This window comes from Rissa tridactyla, chromosome W (genome assembly GCF_028500815.1).
Source record: "Rissa tridactyla isolate bRisTri1 chromosome W, bRisTri1.patW.cur.20221130, whole genome shotgun sequence".
Lineage (NCBI taxonomy): Eukaryota > Metazoa > Chordata > Aves > Charadriiformes > Laridae > Rissa > Rissa tridactyla.
In genome coordinates, this window is record NC_071496.1 from 28458215 (window position 1) to 28483502 (window position 25288).

General features: G+C 41.7%; 1 protein-coding gene across 19 annotated transcripts in view; it reads left to right on the forward strand.

Annotated features, from left to right (window-relative positions):
• LOC128901982 (ceramide transfer protein-like) overlaps window positions 1-25288 on the forward strand; it is a 130101-nt gene that overhangs the window by 29442 nt on the left and 75371 nt on the right. For 11 of the 19 annotated variants that reach the window (XR_008463559.1, XM_054184208.1, XM_054184209.1 and 8 more), the window contains exon 3: window positions 6680-6796. The exons of 1 other annotated variant lie outside the window; for it this stretch is intronic. Coding sequence is in view for 10 of the 18 variants with exons in the window: in XM_054184208.1 (XP_054040183.1) it covers window positions 6680-6796 (117 nt within the window). In the remaining 8 variants the exon portion in view is untranslated. Of the gene's footprint in view, window positions 1-5241; window positions 5351-6679; window positions 6797-25137; window positions 25211-25288 lie in introns of those variants that run through there. 7 more of the 19 variants (XM_054184220.1, XM_054184225.1, XM_054184223.1 and 4 more) reach the window with 2 other exon arrangements.

The window sequence follows — 25288 nt, forward strand, 5'->3', positions numbered from 1 at the left end:
TTTGGCATAAGCATTAAAGGGTGAAGTAAACTTTCCCCAGGTAAAATCAAAAGTGTAATTAGTAATAGAATCCATTACATGATACCCAAGATATGCAGGTAGAACCGTTATCCAAGCAATCATATTATAGATCTGAATCCCAAACCACAGCAGAATAGCACATTTAAACCACCACATACAAACAGAAAGAGCAAATAAACCATGCAACACATACATCAGGTTAAGCAGCGTTGCATCAATTAACTTTAAACAAAGGTCTCTAAAGGCATGATATAACATTTCACTTAAGAAGGACATGGGGTGAGCTGTCTGTTTTAATCTCTGAGCAAGCTGGAATTCAAACTATTCAGGCAATCTATCCAAGCCCTGGTCAAGCCCCACGTTGGGTGCCAATAAATCTGTCATGGTTTGGGCCGGATTGGCCACTGAAACAAATGATAGATGCTCTCCCCCACCTCTCGCTCCAAGGAGAGGAGGGAGAGAGAGAAAGAGACTTATGAGTTTAGAAGAAACTAAATTACTTTAATGAAAATATTAATAATAAAAAGAAAATAATGAAATATATACAAACCCACTATCAAGCTCCTAGGATGATGATCATGTCACTGGCAGGCACTGGGGAAGTCCCAGACTGGACTCAGTGACGGATGGGAACTGGATTCTGGAACTGGAGTCAGGGATGCACAGATCAGGATCAAAGGCAGATGAACAGACAGGGTCCTCCTTGGACACTGGCCATTGAAGAAAGAGGCTGACCCTTTGATCCCTCAGCTTTTATACTGAGCGTGGGGCAGATGGGATGGAATACTCTGTTGGTCAGTTTTGGGTCACCTGTCCTGTCCGCTCCTCCCCGCAGGTGGGACCCCTCTATGCTCTTCCACTTCCAACCCTCCAATGGGGTAAATAACAAAGTTAGCTGACCTTGGTTGTTATAGCAATAAGTATAAGCAAGAGCCTTTCTGCATACTATTCCTTGGCATAAACTATAAATAATCAAGTCTTATCACTCTGGGAGCAGACTACTGTCTTAAAAATATACCCTTAATTTCAGAGAGTTCAGTTAGTTAGAAGAGGCTTAGCTAAAAAGTAAAATTACTGAAGAGAACATTGGTTCCGTTTTACCTTAAACCAGGACTCTGAAATTTAGAAATTCAATAATATAGTGAGATATCAATAATTATATTCAGCAGCTGAACAGTTTTGCACATTTAGCTGTCGGCAAAATCAATGTGCAGCTATACTAAATTTTCCTTAATCTTATATTAAAAAATTACTTCCTGGCATCACAAAAAAACCACACCAAAACCAATAAAAACGGGTATATCAAAGCTTTGTACTGCTGAATTAGGTGAGCACAATGTTTGTCCTCACTCAGTTTGTATATGTTATTACAGTGTATTGTAAGCTGCAGTTATCTCCATAGCAGTATATGGTATTGTTTTGTTAATAACTGAACTGGTGGAGCTAGGATAAATAACAGTCTCTGTCACATTTATGCTAATGCTGTTCCTGTCTGAGAGAGAACTAAAGAATGATGATTCTTGTTTTCTGTAGGCCCGTATTGTTTGTCTTGTCCTAGTGCCCTGCTTAGTATTTTCTTGATACAAAAAAAACTTCAAATTTTTAAAATAACTTCACTGTAGAGAAGTTTTACTTCTGCAATGGGAATAGCAGCACAAGTACACTTAATAGTTGCAATGTACAGACTTGAGTCAGATCTGCTATGAACTGCCCTACCTTTCCTCTGCAGAGAAAAGAAGAAATGCCATTTAGAGTAGTGAGACTGGTTTAGCAAGCAGAAGTTTCTTCAAGTATTCCCCCCCCCCCCATGGAGCACTCTTGAAGGTTGAAGCATATAAAACCACTTAAACCTCCCTGTGTGATTTGCCTTAAGCACTCGAACTAGTATTTTTTTTTCAAGCGGATACTGCTCTAAAGCTTGTTTCATTAATACCTTAGGCTTGAGAGCTGTATAGCAGGAAGGATTTTGTGGCAATGCAGTTAGCTATGACTCATGAGACCTGAGCTGGCTACGGACTTCCTCAGTAACTGTAGCCAAGTAAATGTTTGTGTAAATTGCTTGTTTAGAATTTAAGAGCTAGTATTGGTTTTATACAGAAAAATCTGGGATGCTTGAATACTTGCAATTGCCTTTATTTCAGCAGGATTCTCTGTAGGTGCCTTGGAAGAAAGCTTTGGGAGGCATACAGAAAGGATGTTTGGTGATGCCGGAGGCCTGTTTCTTGCAGCGTATTCTTGTATGGAATTATGATTTAGCTGCTGTTCTTTGAAATGCTGGCTCTAGAAGAAGCCCTTGGTGTACATACAGGCTGCCTCTGCCACAGACTTAATCTTCCAAACTCACCTTTGAAAACTTTATAAAGGTTTTCAGGTGCTCCCATTCACAGTGTCCTGTCAATCTGGGTTTTGTTCACCAGTGCCCTCTCAATTTGTGTATGCTGCTTGAGGCTGCTGAGGGATAGGGGTGTTAGGAAAAAGCAGCTGAAATTCTCCAACTTGCTTTAGGCCCTGAGGGTAGATAGTGACTCCTACTTGCTTTCCGCTTCCCTGTGTGACTGAAACATTCTTCTCTTTCTTGCCTTGTCTTGCTTGTGAAAGGGCAGTAGGACGTATCCTGGCCTTGACACGGGTCCTTAGCTTGTTACACTTGAAAATTGCTGTTTTTCCTGCAATGTCTTGTCTGGTGGCTGGCTAAGAACTATACCATTTTATAATTCCTTCTGAGCGTATGGAGGAAAGCGAACACTAGGCTAGAAACAGTGAACTTCAGATAAAGAGAGATCTAAATGAAATTAGGTGAGATCTACAGGAAGAAAATAAAGGGAAAAGAAATGGAAAAACTTGAAACGTGTAAGGAGAGGCTCAAACTAGTCTGAGGAGGATGTTAGAAGAATAAAAGACAGACCTGAGAAGTGGTGAATAATGCTTTGTGGTCTCTGCTAGATGCAGCTATAGAAAACAATAAAAGCATTTATAGCAAGAGGGAAACCAAGGAAGTTTGTCCAGAGCTCGGTGGAGAGGAGAATGTAACAGATACAATACCAAAAAATTACGTATTTGTCTGTCAAGTTATCAATGAAAATGATGATATGAACTCATTCTTGGTTGAGAAAAGGGTTAATCGGCAACAACTTGACTTGTTCTGGGTTAAGAAAAGAACAGGTCATGTGATTCAGACGTTTTATTTGCTCTTGGTAAAATGCATATTAGAGAACTTGACTTTCATGTTCAGTGAATTCAGGGTTCTTCTGGTGAAGCCTGTCTTTAAAAGACACAGAGGAAAAGGAGGGAAATAATGGGTCTGACTTCAGTTGCCAGAAAAATATGGAAAATAGGCAATTAGTAAGTACTATAAAATGGTAAACAGGTAACATGCATGTATCAAGAGCAAATCATGTATCTCCTACCTTCCTTTTCAAGCAGTGTTTAGCATTGCTAGTGGAGTTTTCTTATCTTTAACCAACTTGTCTAACAGGACCACCTGTTCAGCTGGCTTTTTTGTAATATGAAATTCATAGAATCATAGGTTCGGGTTGGAAGGGACCTTAAAGATCATCTAGTTCCAACACCCCAGCCATGGGCAGGGACACCTCCCACTGGACCAGGTTACTCAAAGCCCCATCCAGCCTGGCCTTGAACACTTCCAGGGATGGGGCATCCACAACTTCCCTGGGCAACCTGTTCCAGTGCCTCACCACCCTCATAGTGAAAAATTTCTTCCTGATATCTAATCTAAATCTACCCTCTTGCAGTTTAAAAACGTTACCCCTTGTCTTATCACTACATGCCCTTGTAAAAAGTCCCTCCCCAGCTTTCTTGTAGGCCCTTTTTAGGTACTGGAAGGCCGCTATGAGGTCTCCCCAGAGCCTTTTCTTCTCCAGGCTGAACAACCCAACTCTCTCAGCCTGTCTTCATAGCAGAGGTGCTCCAGCCCTCTGATCATCTTCGTGACCCTCCACTGGACCCATTCCAACAGGTCCATGTCCTTCTTGTGCTGAGGACTCCAGAGCTGGACGCAGTACTCCAGGTGGGGTCTCACCAGAGCAGAGTAGAGGGGCAGAATCACCTCCCTTGACCTGCTGGCCATGCTTCTTTTGATGCAGCCCAGGATGCGGTTGGCTTTCTGGGCTGCAAACACACATTGCTGGCTCATGTTAAGCTTCTCATCCACCAGCACCCCCAAGTCCTTCTCCTCAGGGCTGCTCTCAAGCCATTCTCCACCCAACCTGTATTTGTGCCTGGGATTGCCATGATCCAGGTGCAGGACCTTGCACTTGGCCTGGTTGAACTTCATGAGGTTGGCATGGGCCCACCTCTCCAGCCTGTCCACGTCCCTCTGGATGGCATCCCTTCCCTCCAGCATGTTGACCACTCCACACAGCCTGGTGTCATTGGCAAACTTGCTGAGGGTGCACTCAATCCCGCTGTTCATGTTGCTGACAAAGATGTTAAGCAGCACCAGTCCCAGTACTGACCCCTGAGGAATGCCACTTGTCGCTGGTTTCCACTCGGGCATTGAGCCATTGACTGCAACCCTTTGAGTGCAACCGTCCAGCCAGTTCCTTATCCACTGAGTGATCCATCGGTCAAATCCATGCTTTTCCAAATTAGAGACCAGGATGTCGTGTGGGACAGTGTCAAATGCTTTGCACAAGTCCCAGTGATTGGACTTTTTGCAGAGTGAGCTGAGGATAACCCTAGACCTGATTTTTATGTGACCTAGCCTCTTAACTGTAGGTAATGAAGAAGTATGCATGCAGTGAATGGCACAGAAAGGCATTTAAAAGTTTTAGCTACACCTCAAGGAAAACATTTCCCTTCCTTGTCATAGCAACAGAGCATAGTTTTTCAAATATATTAAAAGTTGCTGTACAAAGAAAGGGAATACATAAACCTGCCTTTGAAAAGGGCAGAGAAGCAATGGTCTCAAATCACAATAAAAGATGTTTAGGTTAGAGATGGAGGGGAAAAAAACCTGACAGCAAGGATGGTTGTGCACTGGAATAAGTTGTAGTATGGAAGGGTGGAATCAGTAGTATTGCAGGCTTCTAAGATTAGTTTTGACAAGTCTTTCTAACTGTGTAGCATGTAATTTTTTTTAACTTATCCCAATGGGCCTTGGAGAGAGAGATCGAGCAGAGGAATACTGTCATGGCAGGAAAAACTTTGATAGCCAATTCTTGTACACTTGATTTTTGGGAGAATCTTCCATTGTTGTAGGTGCATATCCCCCACCACATGGCTAAAGGAGGTCCTGGCAGAGGGATGGCTGGGAACAGGCTTATAAGCCTTGACATATTGATGTGGCAGGCTTGCTACCCTAAAGCAGGTAAACACCTTTCTCATATATAATAATAATAATGTAGCAGAAGCAGTTTGAAAAAGAGGGGCCTGGACTTTTGTTAAACTCAGCTCATTTTTTATTTGCTAGTTAGCTTCTGTTGTACTTTTCTTCCTTCTTAGTATATTTAAACAAGAAAGATTGCGTATTATGTGTAAGTAGCTTCTGATTTCCAGATCCTTAGAAAATAATTCTCAGCGACACTGAACTGTTGTGCATGACACACTGAATGAGACTTGCTTTTAGCTTTTCTTTTGTGGAGTGTTTCACAAGTGATCTGCAGTGCTTTAGTTGTCTGCAAGATGAAGGTTGTAAAGGATATTAACATGTGTAGTCTTGTCTTTGGTATCAGGAATCAATATTTATGGTCTTTTAGATTGCATAATTTGCCTTAACCTTTGACCCTGTTATCTTCCTGTGGTTACTTGTGTGTGTAACTTTTCTTTGTATTCAAATTCAAAATGTATTCAAAAATGTATTCAGCTGTATTCAGCAAAAATGTATTCGGTGTTATGTGTTGTTAACAATAGTTTTCAGTGAAGAGGAAAAAGAAAAAGTTGTGCTCTGGGTTGGATGTTTGCTAGGGAGTAACTTTGAACTGACACTGTCAGGGCACAGGGCAGATTAGATCATTGTTTTATTCCCTTGTACTTTCCTTACCAGCTTCACTGTAATGCTAGTAAAAGCTTTTTAGTATTTGAGGCATATGAACCAAAAGTTAGATGCATTCAAGTGGTGATATGGGAAGGGATTGCATGTTGCTCCCAATTATCTGACAGTCCTGTCTTAGTGAAGATAGTTGAGGCAGAGGGTGCTCACAGCTTCCTTTAGTTGCCTGCCTGCCTTGTCATTTTGCTATAGTCTGCTTTTATGGTTCTATTCTGGTGCTTTTTGCTATGATGTAGGTATTCCTTCCATCTAAAATCAATATTGATAGCAATAGCTTTAATATCTCTTTCCTGCTTTGAAATTTTTTTAAAAAGGTGTATTTTCCTGGCTGTGTCCACTAGTTATTTTGCTAAAGGATTCCTTTGGAAGTATGAAGGTTTGGTCAATGTTTGTGTGGAACTTTTTTGTGACAATCTTGTTTAATGAGGATGTACTAAACAGAATTTTCTGTTTCAGAAGACTGGCATTTTTCGTTATGGAAGTGTACGTTAGTTCATTATTTAAGATAGCTACATAAAACGGAGTTTAGAATCTAGGATGAATTCAAGTCAATATCAATCAGTATTTCTAATTACAGTATTTTAGAGTGTGGGATGTTGTTGATCATGTTGATAATTTTAGCTATTCTTACACTCTTTTCTTTCACAGCCCCATGAATTTGACGAATGCAGATTTGATATTAGTGTAAACGATAGTGTTTGGTACCTCCGAGCTCAGGACCCAGACCACAGACAACAATGGGTAGATGCAATAGAACAACACAAGGTATGGGTTTTTTCTGATTTCCTTTCTCACTCCCTCATTAGATCTGGTGGTGCTTGTGGGGAGTTGTAAGCTTCACTGTATAGTCATTAAAGTACTCAAGGTATTTATGACAGATAAAAACTTAATCACTTAGCTGCTTTTACTGTATCTGATTACTGGCTTTTGTCTCCTTGTCTTTTAAGGCCCAACTGTCCATCAGCATTTTGATTCAGCTTTCCCTATCTATGCCTTATCTCTTCCAATGAACTCTGTTACTTTCATTTTACCTAAAGGGCTTGAAGGTCAGGTATTTTTAAAGTATGTAGAACACAAAACATCTGGTATATTTTCAGATACAAGATAGGCACTGCTCCAAGGTGTTGAGTTTAACTTCAATACCTAGCACAATGCAACTTCTGCATCTGGTTTATACAGGTAGGATCACAGAATATCTCAAGTTGGAAGGTACTTATAAGGATCATAGAGTCCAACTCCCTGCTCCTTGCAGGACTACCTAATGCTAAACCATATGACTAAAGAGTGTCGTCCAGATGCTCCTTGAACTCTTGACAGGCTTGGTGCCATGACCACTTCCCTGGGGAGCATGTTCCAGTGACTGACCACCCTCTCGGTGAAGAACCTTTTCCTAATGTCCCATCTGAACTTCCCCTGATGCAGTTTCATTCCATTTCCTTGTGTCCTGTCACTGGTCACCAGAGAGAGGAGCTCAGCACCCCCCTCCGCTGCCCCCCTTGAGGAAGTTGTAGACTGCGATGAGGTCACCCCTCAGCCTTCTCTTCTTCAAACTGAACAAGCCAAGTAACCTCATCTGCTCCTCATAAGTCTTGCCCTCAAGACCTTTCACCATCTTGGTCGCCCTCCTCTGGACACACTCTAATAGTTTGATGTCCTTCTTATATTGAGGCACCCAAAACTGCACACAGTACTCGAGGTGGGGACACCTCCCTTGACTGGCTAGCCATGCTGTATTTGATGCACCCTAGGATGTGGTTGGCCCTTTTGGCTGCTAGGGCACGCTTACTCATATTCAACTTGCCATCAACCCAAACCCCCAGATCTCTTTCTGCGGGACTGCTCTCCAGACTCTCGTCCCCCAGTTCCTATGTATAACCAGGATTACCCCATCCCAGGTGTAGAATCTGGCTCTTATTAAATTTCATATGGTTGGTGATTGCCCAGCTCTCTAGTCTATCCAAAATCCCTCTGTAAGGCCTCTCTACCCTCAAGGGAGTCCACAGCTCCTCCTAGTTTAGTATCATTGGCAAACTTACTTAATGTACATTCCGCTCCTGCATCCAGATCACTTATAAAAACATTAATGAGCACTGTCCCTAAAACTGAGCCCTGGGGAACCCCACTGGTGACTGGCTGCCAGCCTGATGTAACCCCATTTACCTATAACTCTTTGAACCCCACCTGTTAGCCTTTGTTCACCCATCGTATTATGGACTTGTCTAGCTGTATGCTGGACATTTTGTCCAGAAGGATACTGTGAGAGACAGTATCAAAAGCTTTGCTAAGATCCAAAAAAACCCCACATCTACTGGCTTCCCTTGGTCAACTAGATGGGTGACCTTGTCATAAAAGGAAATTTAGTTAAGCAGGACTTTTCCCTTGTGAACCCATGCTGGCTATGACCAATGACTGCATTGTCTCTCAAGTGTTTTTCAATAACTCCCAGAATAACCTTCTCCATAATTTTACCAGGCACTGAAGTGAGACTGACAGGCCTGTAATTACCAGGGTCTTACCCTTCTTGAAAATTGGGACAACACTTGCCAACTTCCAGTCAACTGGGACCTCTCCAGACTCCCAGCACATCCATCTGGAGCAACAAGTCTCAAACAAATTAAGGGTCAGCTGGGAGTTTATCATCCCCCCAGTCATGGTCTTCCAACACGGGCCTCCAGGGGTCCCAGGGCCCATCATCAGTGTTAAAGACAGAGGCGAAGAAGGCATTAAATGTCTCTGCTTTGTCTACGTCCCTATTTGTGAGGTGACTGACCTCATCAAGTAACGGACCAATGTTATCTCTGATTCTCCTTTTGCTATTAACATATTTTTAAAAGCCCTTTTTTTTCCCTCTTTCACAGTGCTGGCCAGCTTGAACTCTAATCGAGCTTTGGCCATGCAAATTTTCTCCCATATTTTTACCTTGAGCTTCTTGAAGTATTGCTTATATAAGTATTATATGTAATTAGGAATTTTCACCTTTTATTGGACAATCCTTACAATAAGCAGTAAGTGCTCTTAAATTTAAAGTGCTGTCTTTTGATAATGGTCCTCTAAAAAAAAAAATCATCTCAATTAGAATATTAGTCCATTTATAGCTTGGAATTTTGCATTAACTTTGATACAGCAGTAACATTAAACCATACAAAATTAAGTTTCAAAACCAGGATTTTTTTCTGTATTCTAATGAAAAAAAAGCAAAGTTAATCATGGAGTGTTTTTGAGACAAAAATACTGCAATTTGTTACTCTTGTAGTACCTCAGAAACGTCTCAAGAGGATACACCGAACAAGTTGCAGGATTACACATCTATAGGGCTGACATTTCAAAAACTGTTTTACACACATGGGAATCTTCAGGCACGGGGTGATGGGGATATGGAACTTGATAACCCTGGGCTGAATTTCAGACTAGGTTTGGTGAATGATTTAGCTAGTGAACTGCAGAACTTAACTGGAAGTCTGGCTAAGCACAAATGCAGGCTGGGTCATTGCGTGCTACCATGAAGGAATCTGAATACCAGAAGCCTTGGAAAAGTGCTGTATGTGCATAAATAGGTGTTGATGTAATTAAACATAAACCAGAAATGTCTAAATCCAGTTTTCAGTCTGATTATCACTAATGTTTCTTAGAGAAAGTGTCTCCAAATGTCTTGTTTCAATAAGATATTTTCCAAATTGGGAGGTTAGTGCTGTTTTCCTATAATTTATATACATCTTTGTAGGAAAAAATGTACTGCTTCTTGATAACATTGATAGGATCTGAAAAATATATTTTCTTGGAGGCTGGAAGTTCATCCCATTTTTCATTGTATTTGTATGAAGAACACTTCAATGATCCTTAGTTTTAAGTAAGTTTTCACATAATTTTTCTTCAGCTGTTATGGAAGCTTTATATCTAAACACTTGATTGAGAGTAGAAGTTGGACTTCTATGAGGCAAAATACCCTGTTTCACTGAAGTTCAAATTTTTATCTGCTTACTCTGAAATTTTATGAAGGAACTTTACTGGTCAGATTACCATAACTCAAGCAAAAGTTCCTTGGCAAGCTATTTTGTCAGATAAAAATTGATTTTGTTTCAGAACTAGGTGCTTGAACTGATACATAATAATTTGAATAAAATTCAAATATACTCCTGTATTAAGCAGTAATTTTGATCAACCTGAGTCTATTGCTATATAAAGTACTGGGTTTATTTTGTTTTTTTAAGATCTTTGCTTACCGAGTGGGTAGATAGTTCTGGTAGGCTGCTTAAGCTGTTTCCTAATAAAAGTATGTTTGAGATTTACTGTAGCATGTCACAAGGTGGTTTATCTTTAGAGTATGAAAGGCAGACTAAAACTTTAACTGTTTCATTGTGCTCTGAACAGAGAAAACACTGGTTTAAAATGAACTTTATATTAAATTTGAGTATGAGCAGACTTAGAAAAACTTACTGCTTAGCAACACCAATGAATAGCTGGTAGCTGAGAAATGTAAAACATCTAATGTTCAAGCATAAAAACTGTTAGAATTTGCTGCTCTCTGTTGTTATCATTGCATTAGCCTTTTTTTGTATTGAGGTTCCTGAATGCTGACTAGATTAAATGTGTCTTAATTACAGTTTCTAAAATGCTTATTAATCTCCCTGAACTAAAGGTGGGTGTGGTGAGTTGACCTTGACAGGATGCCAGGTGCCTACCAAGCTGCTCTATCACTCCCCCTCCTCAACTGGACAGGGGAGAGGAAAATATGATGAAAGGCTCGTGGGTTGAGATAAGGACAGGGAGATCACTCATCAGTTACCATCTCGGGCAAAACAGACTCGACTCAGGGAAAATAATTTATTGCCAGTCAAAAGTCAGAGTAGGATAATGAGAAATAAAAACTAATCTTAAAACACCATTCCCCACACCCCTCCCTTCTTCCCAGGCTCAACTTCACTCCTGTTTTTCTCTACCTCCTTTTCCCCCTGAATGGCGCAGGGGGACGGGGAATGGGGGTTGCGATCAGTTCATCACATGTTATCTCTGCCGCTCCTTCCTCCTCACTCTCTTCCTCTGCTCCAGTGTGGAGTCCAACCACAGTCCTCTATGAACTGCTCCAGCATGAATCCTTTCCACAGAGTGCAGTCCTTCAGGAACAGACTGCTCCAGCATGGGTCCCCCATGGGGTCACAAATCCTGCCAGCAAACCTGCTCCGGTGTGGGATCCTCTCCATGGGGCCACAGGTCCTGCCAGGAGCCTGCTTCAGCATGGGCTTTCCATGGGATCACAGCTTCCTTTGGGTGCATCCGCCTGCTCTGGTGTGGGGTCCTCCATGGGCTGCAGGTGGATATCTGCTCCACCTTTTAACTTTCATGGGCTGCAGTGGAATAACCTGCCTCACCGTGGTCTTCACCATGGGCTGCAGGGGAATCTGCTCTGATGTCTGGAGCACCTTTTCCCCTTCCTTCTTCACTGACCTTGGTGTCTGCAGAGTTTTTTCCCTCACATATTCTCACTCATCTCTCCTGGCTGCTGTTGCGCAGGTTTTCCCCCCTTCTTAAATATGTTATCACAGAGGCACTGTCACTGATTGGCTCAGCCTTGGCCAGTGGCAGGTCTGTCTTGGAGCTGGCTGGCACTGGCTCTATCAGACACGGGGATGGGGGAAGCTTCTGGTATCTTCTCACAGAAGCCACACCTGTAGCCCCCCTGCTACCAAAACCTTGCCACACAAACCCAATACAGAGGGAAAAGTCTAAGACGGTGATAAGACCATCGGTGAGGCAAATGAGGAAATAGTTTGTGTGTAACCAGGAGTCCTTTCTTCTACTCAAATGTTTCATTAAATATACTGAGCAGATATTTATCTGTAAAATATCTGGTTGTAAGGGTGTATTTGATTAGGAAGGCTTCTCTGTTCTCCTACCCTAACAGATAGTCTGGTCTAGGATGGCTGATGACCTTTATCTTGGATCTAATGGTAGTGCGTATATCTGAGGAACTCAAGACCAGACTTGGTTTCCTTATTTCTCAGGTGTAAAAATATTGATGGTCCATGAGCACCAAGGTATCGATGCTTTTGACAAGTTGCTCTCTTAAATAATAAATTCAGGGACTGCCTCCTGGTCTCTACTGTGGTTTGAAAATGGAGTATGGAATTTCTAACCTAAGATTAGGGAAACCAACTTAAATGTTGTTAGTTCTGTGCAGTGAGAAACTGTGAGGAAAATGTCTGGGTTTACATGTAGAGGACATGGACTCCTGCAGCATGTAACTTCTAACAAATAAAATGAATGTGTTCTATGTAGTATGAATAAACAAGTACAATTTACATTTTCATTGAAGTGGAAAGTGTTTCTTTACATGTATTGAACTTACCCAAAGTTTTCATTCTTTACCGTCCACTCTGGTAGAGCTGATACATTAACTTACAAACTTGCATTACTATCCAAAGGTATAGATGAGGGGGTGAATTGCTGTTCATTGTGAGAGCTATCTGGATAAATAAACTTATTTTGAGCAAATTAACTTAAATGTTTTGGGTTTTTTTTTAACTCTTGAAATCCAGATAATGATTTTTTTGTAACGTTGCTCTAACGCCACAGTTGAAAACTTGCTGAGAATGTTTAGAAATGAATGTTTCATGAGAAACTCTGCATCAACTTATGTTTGTCCTATTTTGTTCCATCTTAGTTTAAATTTTTCCACACAGATTCTGCATGTGTTTGTTATTGACTTTGTGACTGTCCTGGTTTGATGTAAAACAGAACCAATGTTCTGTTCAGTAATTTTACTTTGCAGCTAAGCCTCTTCTAACTAACTGAACTCTCTGAAATTAACAGCATATTGTGCAGAAACTGTTCACTCTGAGAGTGATAAGACCAATGTTTATAGTTCATGCCAAGGAATGGTACGCAGAGAGGCTTTTGCTTATACTTATTGCTATAACAACCAAGGTCAGCTAATTTCATTATTTGCCCTGCTGGAGAGTCAGAAACAGAAAAGCATAGAGGGGTCCCACCTGCAGGGAGGAGAGGACAGGACAGGTGACCCAAAACTGACCAACAGGGGTATTCCATCCCATCTGCCTCATGCTCAGTATAAAAGCTGAGGGATCAAAGGGTCAGCCCTCTTTCTACAATGGCCAGTGTCAGAGAAGGTCTCTGTTAGTCTGCCTTTGATCACGATCTGTGTGTTCCTGACTTCAGATCTGGAATCGAGTTCCCACCTGTTGCTGAGTCTAGTCTGGGACTTCCACAGTGCCTGTGGGTGACGTCATCCTGGGAGCTTGATACAGTTTTGTATATATTGTATCTATTTCATTATTTTCTTTTTATTTTATTATTAATATTTCATTTAGTTTAGTTATTTCTAAACTCATAATCTCTTTCTCTCTCTCCCTCCTCTCCTTGGAGAGAGGAGTGGGGGAGAGTGTCTGTTGTCCGTTTCAGTGGCCAGTCCGGCCCAAACCACAACAGTGACTCTTCAGCAAAATAAATTGACAGTGGTTTAAGTCTTGGATTTTCAAAATCTTGTGTTTATCAAACTGAAATACTGTTTTAAGTCCTGTTAAACTTTTTACAATTCCTGTCTTTGGTGTGTAAAACTGGAAAAGGTCATTCTCCAGAGGGATTATCTATATATCAAATAATATTGGCATGTGAGGAGTGGATAGGTTCCATTTTTCATTTTGAAGTGATGATACACAAGGTGTTTATATGTAGAGCCAGAGGCATGAATTTCAAAGTCTTACTGTGAAAAGCATTCTTGTGTGGCTACTTTGAAAGTTCAATGACTACATTGTTTTTACTGTTGATTAGACAGTGGGAGAGGAGTCAGCTACTTAGAATAAGGGTTATACAGAAAAATCGGGAAGAGTAAAACTTATAAAATAGTGTCTCTTTTCTAGCAACTTTTTTTCCCCAAATAGCTTGGGGGGAAGTGGGCGTGGTAGCCTCATCAGGTCAAAGATAGTTTAGCTTGTAAGCAATTCTAATTTTGTGAGATTCTTAATATAGTGTAACTTGGGGTTTTTAGAAAATTATCAATTGTCAAAACAAACTCGGTAGGACACTTTATGTCGTGGGTTTGGCCAGATTGGCCAAGCACAATGACAGATGGCCCTTCCCCCCCCTCTCTCCTCAGGGAGGAGAGGAAGAGATAAGGAGATTTATGAGTTTAGAAAAAGAACTAAACTACTTTAATGAAAATAATAATAAATAAGAAAATAGTAAACAATAATAGAATAATAAAAATTAAAGAAAAAAAGAGTATACAATATATACAAAACCGTATCCAGCTCCCAGGATGACGATCGCATCACCAGCAGGCACAGGGAAAGTCCCAGACTGGAGTCAGCGATGGACAGGAGCTGAATTCCTGAACTAGAGTCAGGAATGCTCAGATCGGGATCAAAGGCAGACGGACAGACAGGGTCCTCCTCAGACGTTGGACATTGAAGAAAAAACGAGCCAGAGCTGCCTTGCCCCTTTGATCCCTCAGCTTTTATACTGAGCGTGATGCAGATGGGATGGAATACCCTGTTGGTCAGTTTTGGGTCACCTGTCCCATCTGCTCCTCTCTGCAGGTGGGACCCCTCTACGCTCCTCCGCTTCCAACCCTCTAACAGGGCAAAACAGCGAAGTGATCTGACCTTGGCTGTTATAGCAATAAGTCTAAGCAAGAGCCTCTGTGCATACCATTCCTTGGTATAATCAGGTCTTGTCACTCTGAGAGTGAACAGTGTCTGAACAATATGCTGTTAATTTCAGACTTTGGTCAGTTAGAAGAGGCCCAGCTAAAAAGTAAAATTACAAGTCAGAAAATTGGTTCTGTTTTACCTCAAACCAGGACACTTTACATCCCATTTTTTTGTATTGCTTTAAGTATGGATCTAGTTAAGATGGTGAAGAACCAAAAAGTTGGATTTGGCAGGCTACTAATGTCAAATTTAGGCATAAGTATTAAAACAGTTGATTTACTTTCTTTGTTAAACACTGATACATTTCCAAACAAGTAAACTAGAATTGGGACATTAGTTTTGAAAAGATTCTTTTCTGAATGTGGATCCTAGCCCATAGATTCATTTAGAATACTGTAGAGCAAACTTTAAACAGCCCAATTTCAACTGCAATTAATAAGGGTGCTTTAGAATATTTTTGTGAAAAAAAATTATCAACTTGAAATTTTCATTGCTTGTTAACCATGTAAAATGTGTGTGAGGTTCCCCCTAACTTAAAAAAAATAAATTGACTGTTACCTTATGCACAAAATATTAAGAGAGTCATTAATTTCACTTCTAAGGTCATCTGCATGTTGTGTTTTCTCTTGTCAAAGTACTGTTCTGAAGGAGGTATTGAATGTGCTGTTAGGCACTGAAAAAAATATTACTGCTAACAGTAACTGCGGAGTGATTAACTTCACCTGTAAGAGAGAAGTAGTGAAATGTTTATTAACATAAAACAGTGATTTAACAAAGTTAGTAGTGAATGCGACAGTGTTTTATGAGATTCGATGCCAGGGTACACTTGATTATTTACTGCATAGAGGCCAGGGTCAGACAAGCTGTCAGGGAGACCCTCCCGTTGAGTCACGAGGTTCAGAAAGGACCCCCTTGCTTTCTAAACTCCTTCTCGGAGAGGAGTCTAGGTGTGGCTGGATCCAATCCTAGTCCCAGGCTTGGTCACCGGTTTATGTCTAAAGGATTATATATGCACAATCAATCCTTTATATCACTCAGCTAAGATTTCAGAGTTTAGCATGCTCTCAGTCACTTACCGAGGATCTGTTGCGGCAAGGAATCTCTCAACCTCGAGGAGAAGAACCTTAAGCGAGCGTCCCCACTCAAGGGGAGATCCTGTTGTGCAGCCCGCTGCCGTGCAGGAGAGCTCAAAGGGGCTCTTGGGCTGCCCACTATTTATGGAGTAAGATAATTGACCTATAGTCATATTCGCATGGGAGCAAGATACCTAGGTCCCCACTCCAGACGGTGTTTTGGTTATGTTGCCAGCCTTCCCCCAAAGTCTAGGTGCAACTCATAACAACTCCCACTGATGGTTATGGCTTGAGCAGGAGCTGGGGGAGGGGAAAAAGGGGAGAGCACACCACCACAGATGTTGAAGCAGAAAAGGTAGTAGGTATGTATCTGAAAAGAGGACAAGGGGTAGATGTGGGCTTTTGCTAGTCAAACATGAGAGCAACACCATACAAAAGCATAACTCCCAGTGGCTAAAAAGAGAGCACCATAGTGTTATGCACTAGAGAAGCATCTTAAATATATGTTTAAAAAAACACAACACAAACAAACAAACTCCAAAACCCCCCAAACACCACAGAGTACTCTTAAAGGAGCCCCCTCAAACCATTTTAATTCTTCCAATTCTAAAAGGTTGAGCTAATGTCAGATTGCTTAAATCAATTGGTAATACAAATCAGCTTCAGGGTAAACAGTATGAAGGACATGAGGTAAAATGCTACCTGTGGAGTAGTATGATGTAGTAGTGTGACAAGAAGTTATCTTCCACTACTTTCCTGCTGACTGGAAGTTAGCCAATGTTATTTCAATTTACAAGGAGGGTGTGAGGGAAGACCCAGAAAACTACAGATCTGTTAGTCTAACCTCAGTTCCTGGAAAAATTATGGAGAAGATCATACTGGGTGCTGTTGAAAGGCATTTAAAGGATAATTCAATCATCAGGCACAGTCAACATGGGTTCACAAAGGGAAAGTCCTGTTTAACTAATTTGATGCCCTTCTATGATAAGGTCACCTGCCTAGTTGATGAATGGAAGGTAGTGGATGTGTTTTCTGATTTTTCTCCCCCATCCCACCAGGGGGGAGTGAGCGAGCGGCTGTCTGGTGCTTGGTTGCTGGCTGGGGTTAAACCACGACATGAGCAGGTGTGCTGGGTGAAGAACTGGCTGAACAGCAGGGCTCAAAGGGTTGTAGTGAATGGGGTTACATCTGGCTGGTGACCGGTCACCAGCGGTGTTCCTCATGGCTCAATTCTAGGGCCAGTTCTGTTCAATATATTTATCTGGATGCGGGAGTTGAATGCTCCATTAGCAAGTTTGCTGAGGATACTAAACTGGGAAGTGCTATTGACTCTCAATGAGTGAGAGGCCTTGCAGAGGGATCTAGATAGATTGGAGCATTGTGCAATTGTCAATAGCATGAAATTTAACAAGAACAAATGCCGAATTCTGCACCTGGGATGGAGTAACACCAGGCACAAGTATAAATTGGGAGAGGAGTAGCTGAAGAGCAGCCCTGCAGAAAGGGATCTGGGGGTGCTGGTTAGCAGCAGGCTCAATATGAGTCAGCAGTGGGCCCTGGCAGCCTAGAGTGAAAACCGCATTCTGGGGTGCATTAAACACAGTATAGCATAGGTCCCTTCCAACTGAACTATTCTATTCTATACTACTTCCTCTCCTGGAATTCAGGTATTTCAGTAATGTGTGATTATTTTTTATATTTTTTTTAATGATTTGCTTCCTCAGCAGTGGTTGCTGAGGTCTGAAGAGGGGAAAAAATGTGGTCCCCTAATCTGTTTTTTTTTTGTTGTTTTTGGCATTTCATCCTAACACCAGTTCCTCTGTTCCTACTCCCCCCCCCCCATAACAGTTCACAAATAAGACTGGTCTGAGCAGAAGCAACAGTGCAGACAGAGGAAAGCAAAGGAGTTATGGGAGTATGTAAATATTGTTTAACCTTGTTTTTATTTCTCAAGTTCTTAGTGAGGATTGTAGGAGAGTGATGATGAGGCCTCCTTTTTCTCTGACATTGGTGGCCTAAGTGTTGGAACAAGTTTCTTGAGTAGTTTTGGTGTTAGCAACTGTTTCCTATCAGATTGATTTGGGTTGCCATGTTCTGTTGTCTGATGCTCTGCAGCACATCAACGAAGTCCACTTTTTTTTTAATGCTGACAGTTTGGATTGTATTGAATACCTTATTAGTTTCTGTGATGACTTTAACAGCTAGTACTAATATAGCTTATATTCATACAGGATGCAAGATACTGGAGTGAACTGTCTTGTATGCAAGTACAATATGTTGGTATTTTAAAGAGGCTTTAAAATAACTGTACTTGTAAAAGACCTTGTGAAAGAGAAGATAAATGTTGGTATAGAAGGAAAAGCCAGCTAAATTATGTAGATCATGGTGTCTTTCAGTGTTGTTAGAATGCAGTTTGCTTTGCATGTTAAAATATCCAGGTTTACAGACTAATTCTTGGTGTGGTTACTTGTGTTTTTCAGCTTATGTAATAGGTGTTTTGCTGTTTGAGCGTTTGTGATGATAAAAGGGGAAAAGTCTGAATTACAAATAAAAGAATAACAATCTGGTGATAAGAGTAAAATATTCCTAAAGTACTTGTATATTAGCGATCTGTATGTAATCTCTTGCTGGTCACTTGAAGCATATGTAGTTTGTTAAATCTAGCTAAGCTTGGTGGGTGTTTTCATAAACAGTAAAAACATGAGGGTTAATATACTGCTCCAGAAGCTAGTGCCTCACTCTCACAGTTGTGTTGTGAGGCACTGACTTGCAGCAGCAGTGCAACTTGCCTGACAGGAGACTGGAGAACAGCATTCAGATATCTTTGTTAAGCTGTAAAAAGTTTGGTTACCTGTTTAACAGACTTGTAGGCAAGTCACTGATGAGTGGTAGGGATATATGCTTAAAGGTGTTGCAAAAACAACGTGTACTAGTTTGAAACTAGAAAACTGAATTGTTGCTCAAGCTTATGCAGGAACTTAGATCTGCTCTTGTTGCTGTTCTGTCACTGTTGCGTATTGACTTAAGTTCTTGTGCAGTAATAAGCTTATTTATTGGATTTTTGGCTTGAATATCAGACTAAAGTAGGAAATACACAGGAGAAGGATGTAGCTGTCTCAAATCTAAGCACCTTGTCTAGTTTCTAAAGTTCATTGGTCCTTTGTGAATACTGGCTTTTCCTTTTTGCTCTGACTAGTATGAAGGGCCCTCCTGAAGGGTTGTAAAGCTCATCCTAGTTCTTCACATAATATCCTGTGAGCTCAAGTCATCCTTATTAGATGCCATGTTTTATTATAAGTTAGACTGGTAAGTGTTGTAACAGTGAGGGGTTGTGGAATCATTTTAGCCTGTTTCTGCTGTTATTTCTTCTTCTGTCCTCATCTAATCTGAGTTTTCCTTTATAGAGTACTCTTATTCACGGTCAGTCTGGAGAGATTATTCCCTTCATCTTTGCACCACTTAAGATTTCTTGACTTTTCTGTTAGACTGAACAGCTCCTCATTCCTTAAATGTTGTTCATGTGGATGTATTTTACAACTCTGATACCTTGTATGGCTCTCCTCCAAACTCAGTCTTCATCTTTCTTTGAGGTACAGCACCAAAGTTGAACTCTGTATTCCTACAGAGGATCTTACAGATGTTGAATAGAATGCAGGATTATTTTGTGGATCTTGTAGACTACTGTTATGCTTTGAGGAACCCACAACAATTTATTGTTGTTTAGACAATTATTCTATCACCCGATGACCCCTCCCCACCCGGGAAGGGGAATGAGGGAAAAAACAAGGAAACACAAGGGTTGAAATATAAACAGATTTAATAGAATAAGACTGAATAATTAACATTAATAATACTAAAGAACCAGTACTGATCCTGACACCAATATAAAATATACAAGGATCATACTCAGCCAATTCTATCAGTAGGAAGCTGTGCACTCTCAGCAGTGGACAACAAATGTCGGACACTGCGAGCGCTGTGGCTTTGGGAGGAAGGGAAGGCCTCAGGGGTCCAGCACCGGGACAAGAAGTTCTCTGGACCGCCGCCATCAAGGGAGAGAGAAACTACGCAGCAAACTTTCTAATTGATATTGAATGTGATGTTCATGGTATGAAACAATCCTGTTGGCCAGCCTGGGTCAAGTGCCCAGGCTTCACTCCTCCTCCCTGCACCTGGCAAGGCTTGTAAACACCGAGACCTTGAATCCCACATAGCCTAGCTGGCTATAAAGTAAATATTTTCACAAATTCAGACACTAGAGTCTTCTAAAAGTGCAGTTTTCCCCAGCATTAGATGAGAAATTAGTCCTCTGTCATTCAAACCAGGACAACTACCCTATGTTGCAACACCATGATGGTTTTTTTTATTCAGCTTGAGAACCACGAAATCTGATTCACAGAATCACAGAATGATAAGGATTGGAAGGGACCTCTGGAGATCATCTAGTCCAACCCCAATGTCTAGAACTATCTGCAAATTGTTACCTGTCCTGTACTTGTGCAGTATAATATTTCCTATAACCGAGTAAACCTTGAACTTAATTTTTCTCCAGTGTACAGAAGTGTTAAGTTTTTTCTGCTCTTCCATTATCTTCAGTCTTTCCAGCTCTGCTGTCTTGGATTTTGGTTTCTTTCCAGAAATAATTCTTTGTGCTGCTTGGGTTGGGTTCAGTTCCTTTAGATTGTGCTTGTTGATCTAGTACTTTCTAAAGAATGGTCAGAATGGAGACTGGCTGGCTGAGGAAAGGCCTAGATCATTTAGCGGTAACTTGGTTGATAGCTGAGTTTGCTTGTTATTCTGTTGGGAGCTGCTTATCTGAGTCTGAAGTGGTATACATACGTGGATTTAAGATAATCTTAAATCTTTGTATCCATGAAAGCTGTGATCATTGTCTGCCATATGTTCCTAATTAAAAAGTTTTCTTCTCCATCTAGTCAGAGCATTAACAGGTAGTCTTCATAATATCAGTAGAGGTCTTGAACTCTCCTTTCAAACCCCAAACAGTAGTGAACTTAAGATACTTTGCTCCTGTCTTTCCCTTGAATTAGCTAAATATATGAATTGACTGAAGATTCAAATGTATTTAGAGGGTTCAAGTAACTTTTTGGTCACTGTATAGCAAGATTGGTGACCCAGGGTGTTCTGGAATGCCTAAAAATTACAGGCCAAAATGCAAATAAGCAGAGCATTGCCTTGTGCGTGCAATACCATGGGAGCAGAGGGGGAACACAAAACAAAACAAAACACACTTTGAAAAGTGCTAACTAAATATCAGATAGCATGAAAGGCTTGTGACACTACTGCTGTTAAGAGTGTATCAATCAATATTTTTGTAATGCTGTTTAATGAAAGGCGATGTACATGGCTGAAGTAAACTTGGTGACAAGTCTAATGCTGAGTCTTGAGGAGACCAGAACTAAGCTACCAGACTCAACATGCAGCTGGCCATGCAGTAAATAACCAGTCTCATTTCTATAAATAAGTGGGATTCTAGTTGTAAACTCAACGGTGTTATTAATTCACTTTGTGAAAACAATTGTGGTAGATAGTTTTGATAGTGTATACTTTCATTTCATAGAAATAAAGGGAATGTCAGTGCTTGTAACGTGCTTGTAACTGGCAGAATGATACATGGTAGCTCTAGGAGTCAAGCTCTCTGCAGCAGAGTGGCAGCATGTTTTTGCACGGTCTCCCTGAAAACAATATCGTTCATCGAGACACCTGTGTCAAGCTTGACTTTAATGGTAAGTGCCTCTTCAAATCAGGGTAAGCACTGTTCTTTGGATCAAGAACAGAAAGTACAGAGCTGCAGTAGTGAGTGGTTAAACAGTTAAAAGTTGGCACTTGCTGAATCAGAAGTATTACTCATCAGCTCAAACAGTACTGTGCGTTAGCAGTTTAATAGAAAAATCTTGGATACTCTGCCTTATCTACCAAATGCAGTCCCTTTTTTTTTCTATAAAGGCTTTGTAAAGGGTGGATTTTCTTCAGTGAGCTTTCATTAGAGTGAAACTCATTGAGTTGATATTAACAGACCCTAGCCATAGGGAGTAGGTGCTGCATGGGTGGGGTTCACCAGTAGCAATAATATATATTCAGTAACATTCAACAGAGGTAATGTTCAAAGTCCTTTGTGGCTTTTTGGTTCTTTTATCACACACCCCCATGCCCCTCCCAAAAAAGAGAATAGCTGCAGGAGCTAACATGACTCTAAAAACCTGAGGGAGACTGAAAAGGGGAATTCTTTTAAAAACAGAACAATAAGACTTGGGACGTCTGCTTGTTTAATTCAGTGTCCACTTGCCTTTATTGGAAGCTTTGAAGGTAATTCTCCTAATATAATTTCTGTTGTAGAAGAATAAGAAGATTTTTTTTTTCTTTCTGAAAACAAATAAAGCTTGAAAATATGCATTTGCTGTCTCTTTATTGTCATCTAGGTGAATGGACTTCAGAGGAATCAAAATTCTGGTGTCTTGAACATATCTGTTTTAAATGGGAGGGGAGGAAGAAAGGTTTAATATTTAACTCCTAATATTTAAATGTCAGATATATTGATTGGTGTGAACATGGGCATTAGAATATGTTGGGGTTTGGGGGGAGGGGAATGGAGAGAGGGGTGTCCATATTTCTTCCCCCTGGTAATCATAGAATCATAGAATGGTTTAGATTGGAAGGGACCTTAAAAGATCATCTAGTTCCAACCCCCCTGCCACGGGCAGGGACACCTCCCACTAGACCTGGTTGCTCAAAGCCCCGTCCAACCTGGCCTTGAACACTTCCAGGGATGGGGCATCCACAGCTTCCCTGGGCAACCTGTTCCAGTGCCTCACCACCCTCACAGTGAAGAATTTCTTCCTAATATCTAATCTAAATCTCCCCTCTTTCAGTTTGAAGCCATTGCCCCTCATCCTATCACTACATGCCCTTGTAAAAAGTCCCTCTCCAGCTTTCTTGTAGGCACTTGTGGGGATTTAAGCTGTCCGAACAGCAAGAGACCTGTTGAGAAAAGCTAAAGCTCAGTTAGAATTAAATCTAGCCAAGGAGATCAAGGGAAACAGCAAAAATTTCTATAGGTACATTAATGGTAAGAGGAAGACTAGGGAGGGTGTGGACCCCCTCAGAAAGGAAATGGGGGAGCTGGTGACAAGTGATATGGAGAAGGCCAAGGTTCTCAACGACTTCTTTTCCTCAGTCTTCACTGGCAAGGGCTCCAGCCACACTCCCAGAGTCACAGAAGACAATGGCAGGGGTTGGAAAGAACTGCCCATTGTAAGTGAAGATCAGGTTCGTGACCATCTGATGAACCTGAAAGTGAACAAGTCCATGGGACCCGATGGGATACACCCACGGGTACTGAGGGAACTGGCAGATGAGGTTGCTGAACCACTCTCTATTATATTCCAAAAGTCATGGCAGTCTGGTGAGGTCCCCACTGACTGGAAAAGGGGAAACATAATCCCCATTTTCAAAAAGGGAAAGAAGGAGGAACCAGGGAACTATAGGCCAGTCAGTCTCACCTCCGTGCCTGGTAAGATTATGGAGCAGATCCTCCTGGAGGTGCTGCTGAGGCAGAAGAATAACGAAGAGGTGATTTGGTACAATCAGCACGGCTTCACCAAGGGCAAATCATGCCTGACAAACCTGGTGGCCTTCTATGAGAAGGTCACAACATCAATAGACAAGGGGAGAGCAACTGACGTCATTTACCTGGACCTGAGCAAAGCCTTTGACACTGTCCCGCATGACATCCTGGTCTCCAAGCTGATAAAATATGGGTTTGATGGATGGACAATTCAGTGGATAAAGAACTGGCTTGACGGCTGCACCCAAAGAGTGGCTGTCAATGGGTCCATGCCCAAGTGGAGGCCAGTGACAAGTGGAGTCCCTCAAGGATCAGTACTGGGACCGGTCTTGTTTAACATCTTTGTCAGCGACATGGACAGTGGCATAGAGTGCACCCTCAGCAAGTTTGCTGATGACACCAAGCTGTGTGGGGCATCTGACACGCTGGAGGGAAGAGATGCCATCCAGAGGGACCTTGACAGGCTGGAGAGGTGGGCCCATGCCAACCTCATGAAGTTCAACAAGGCCAAGTGCAAGGTCCTCCATCTGGGACGGGGCAATCCCAAGCACCGATATAGGCTGGGCAGCGACTGACTTGAGAGCAGCCCTGAAGAAAAGGACTTGGGGGCGCTGGTGGATGAGAGGCTCAACATGAGCCGTCAGTGTGCACTAGCAGCCCAGAAAGCCAATCGTATCCTGGGCTGCATCGGGAGAAGCGTGGCCAGCAGGTCCAGAGAGGTGATTCTCCCCCTCTACTCTGCTCTGGTGAGACCCCACCTGGAGTACTGTGTCCAGTTCTGGAGCCCCTACTACAAGAAAGATATGGATATGCTGGAACGTGTCCAGAGAAGGGCCACAAGGATGATCAGAGGGCTGGAGCACCTCTCCTATGAGGACAGGCTGAGAGAGTTGGGATTGTTCAGTCTGGGGAAAAGAAGGCTCTGAGGAGACCTTATAGTGGCCTACCAGTATCTTAAGGGGGCCTACAGGAAAGCTGGTGAGGGACTTTTTAGGATGTCGGATAATGGTAGGACTAGAAGGAATGAATTAAAACTAGAGATGGGATGATTCAGATTGGACGTTAGGAAGAAGTTCTTCACCATGAGGGTGGTGAGACGCTGGAACAGGTTGCCCAGAGAGGTGGTGGAAGCCCCATCCCTGGAAGTTTTTAAGGCCAGGCTGGATGGGGCTCTGAGCAACCTGATCTAGTGGGAGATGTCCCTGCCCATGGCAGGGGGGTTGGAACTAGATGATCTTTAAGGTCCCTTCCAACCCAAACCATTCTATGATTCTATGATTTGTGTATTACCTTAAAATTGCTGGTTTGAGTAAGCAAGTATAGCTGGGGCTGCTCAGCTGATATGTACTACTTGCCCTGATGTACGTTACGATGCTGATAATGAAACTTGTAGATGTTGTAGAGAAGCTGTGTTTTCAGGGGAAGATTAGATGGATTGCTCAAGTTATTAGTCCTTTAATGGAAATAACAAAAGTTTCTTTAAAATTGAATCAAATATGCTCTTTCAAGGAGGAAAACTAAGGTTAGGTATGTCTTACACGTTCCATTATTTTAGCACTAATATCATCAGGAACTCTTAATACATATGACATTGCTTGTCATTTAACATTACTAAATTTGCTAAGTGCACTTATTGCTGGACATTGTATATTTCCTGAGACTTTAGGAGAAAGCCAGTGAATCATAGATAGTGCACTTGATCGGCAGTTTCAGTTGACTACATAAGTGTATGCTGCAGCAAACCTTAATGCTGTCACTTTCAAACTGTTGAAACTTCCCTTTCAGGAAAGAAAAAAATAGTTCTTTGTCTCTCTTGGCACCCCTTTGCCACTCCTGAGCCCGTGTTCCAACCGCAGCAGTAAGTTGCAGCTTTATTAATAAGTAGTTACAGCTGAGACTTTTTAAAACCAGACTAAAGCTTTCAGTCAATTTGAGC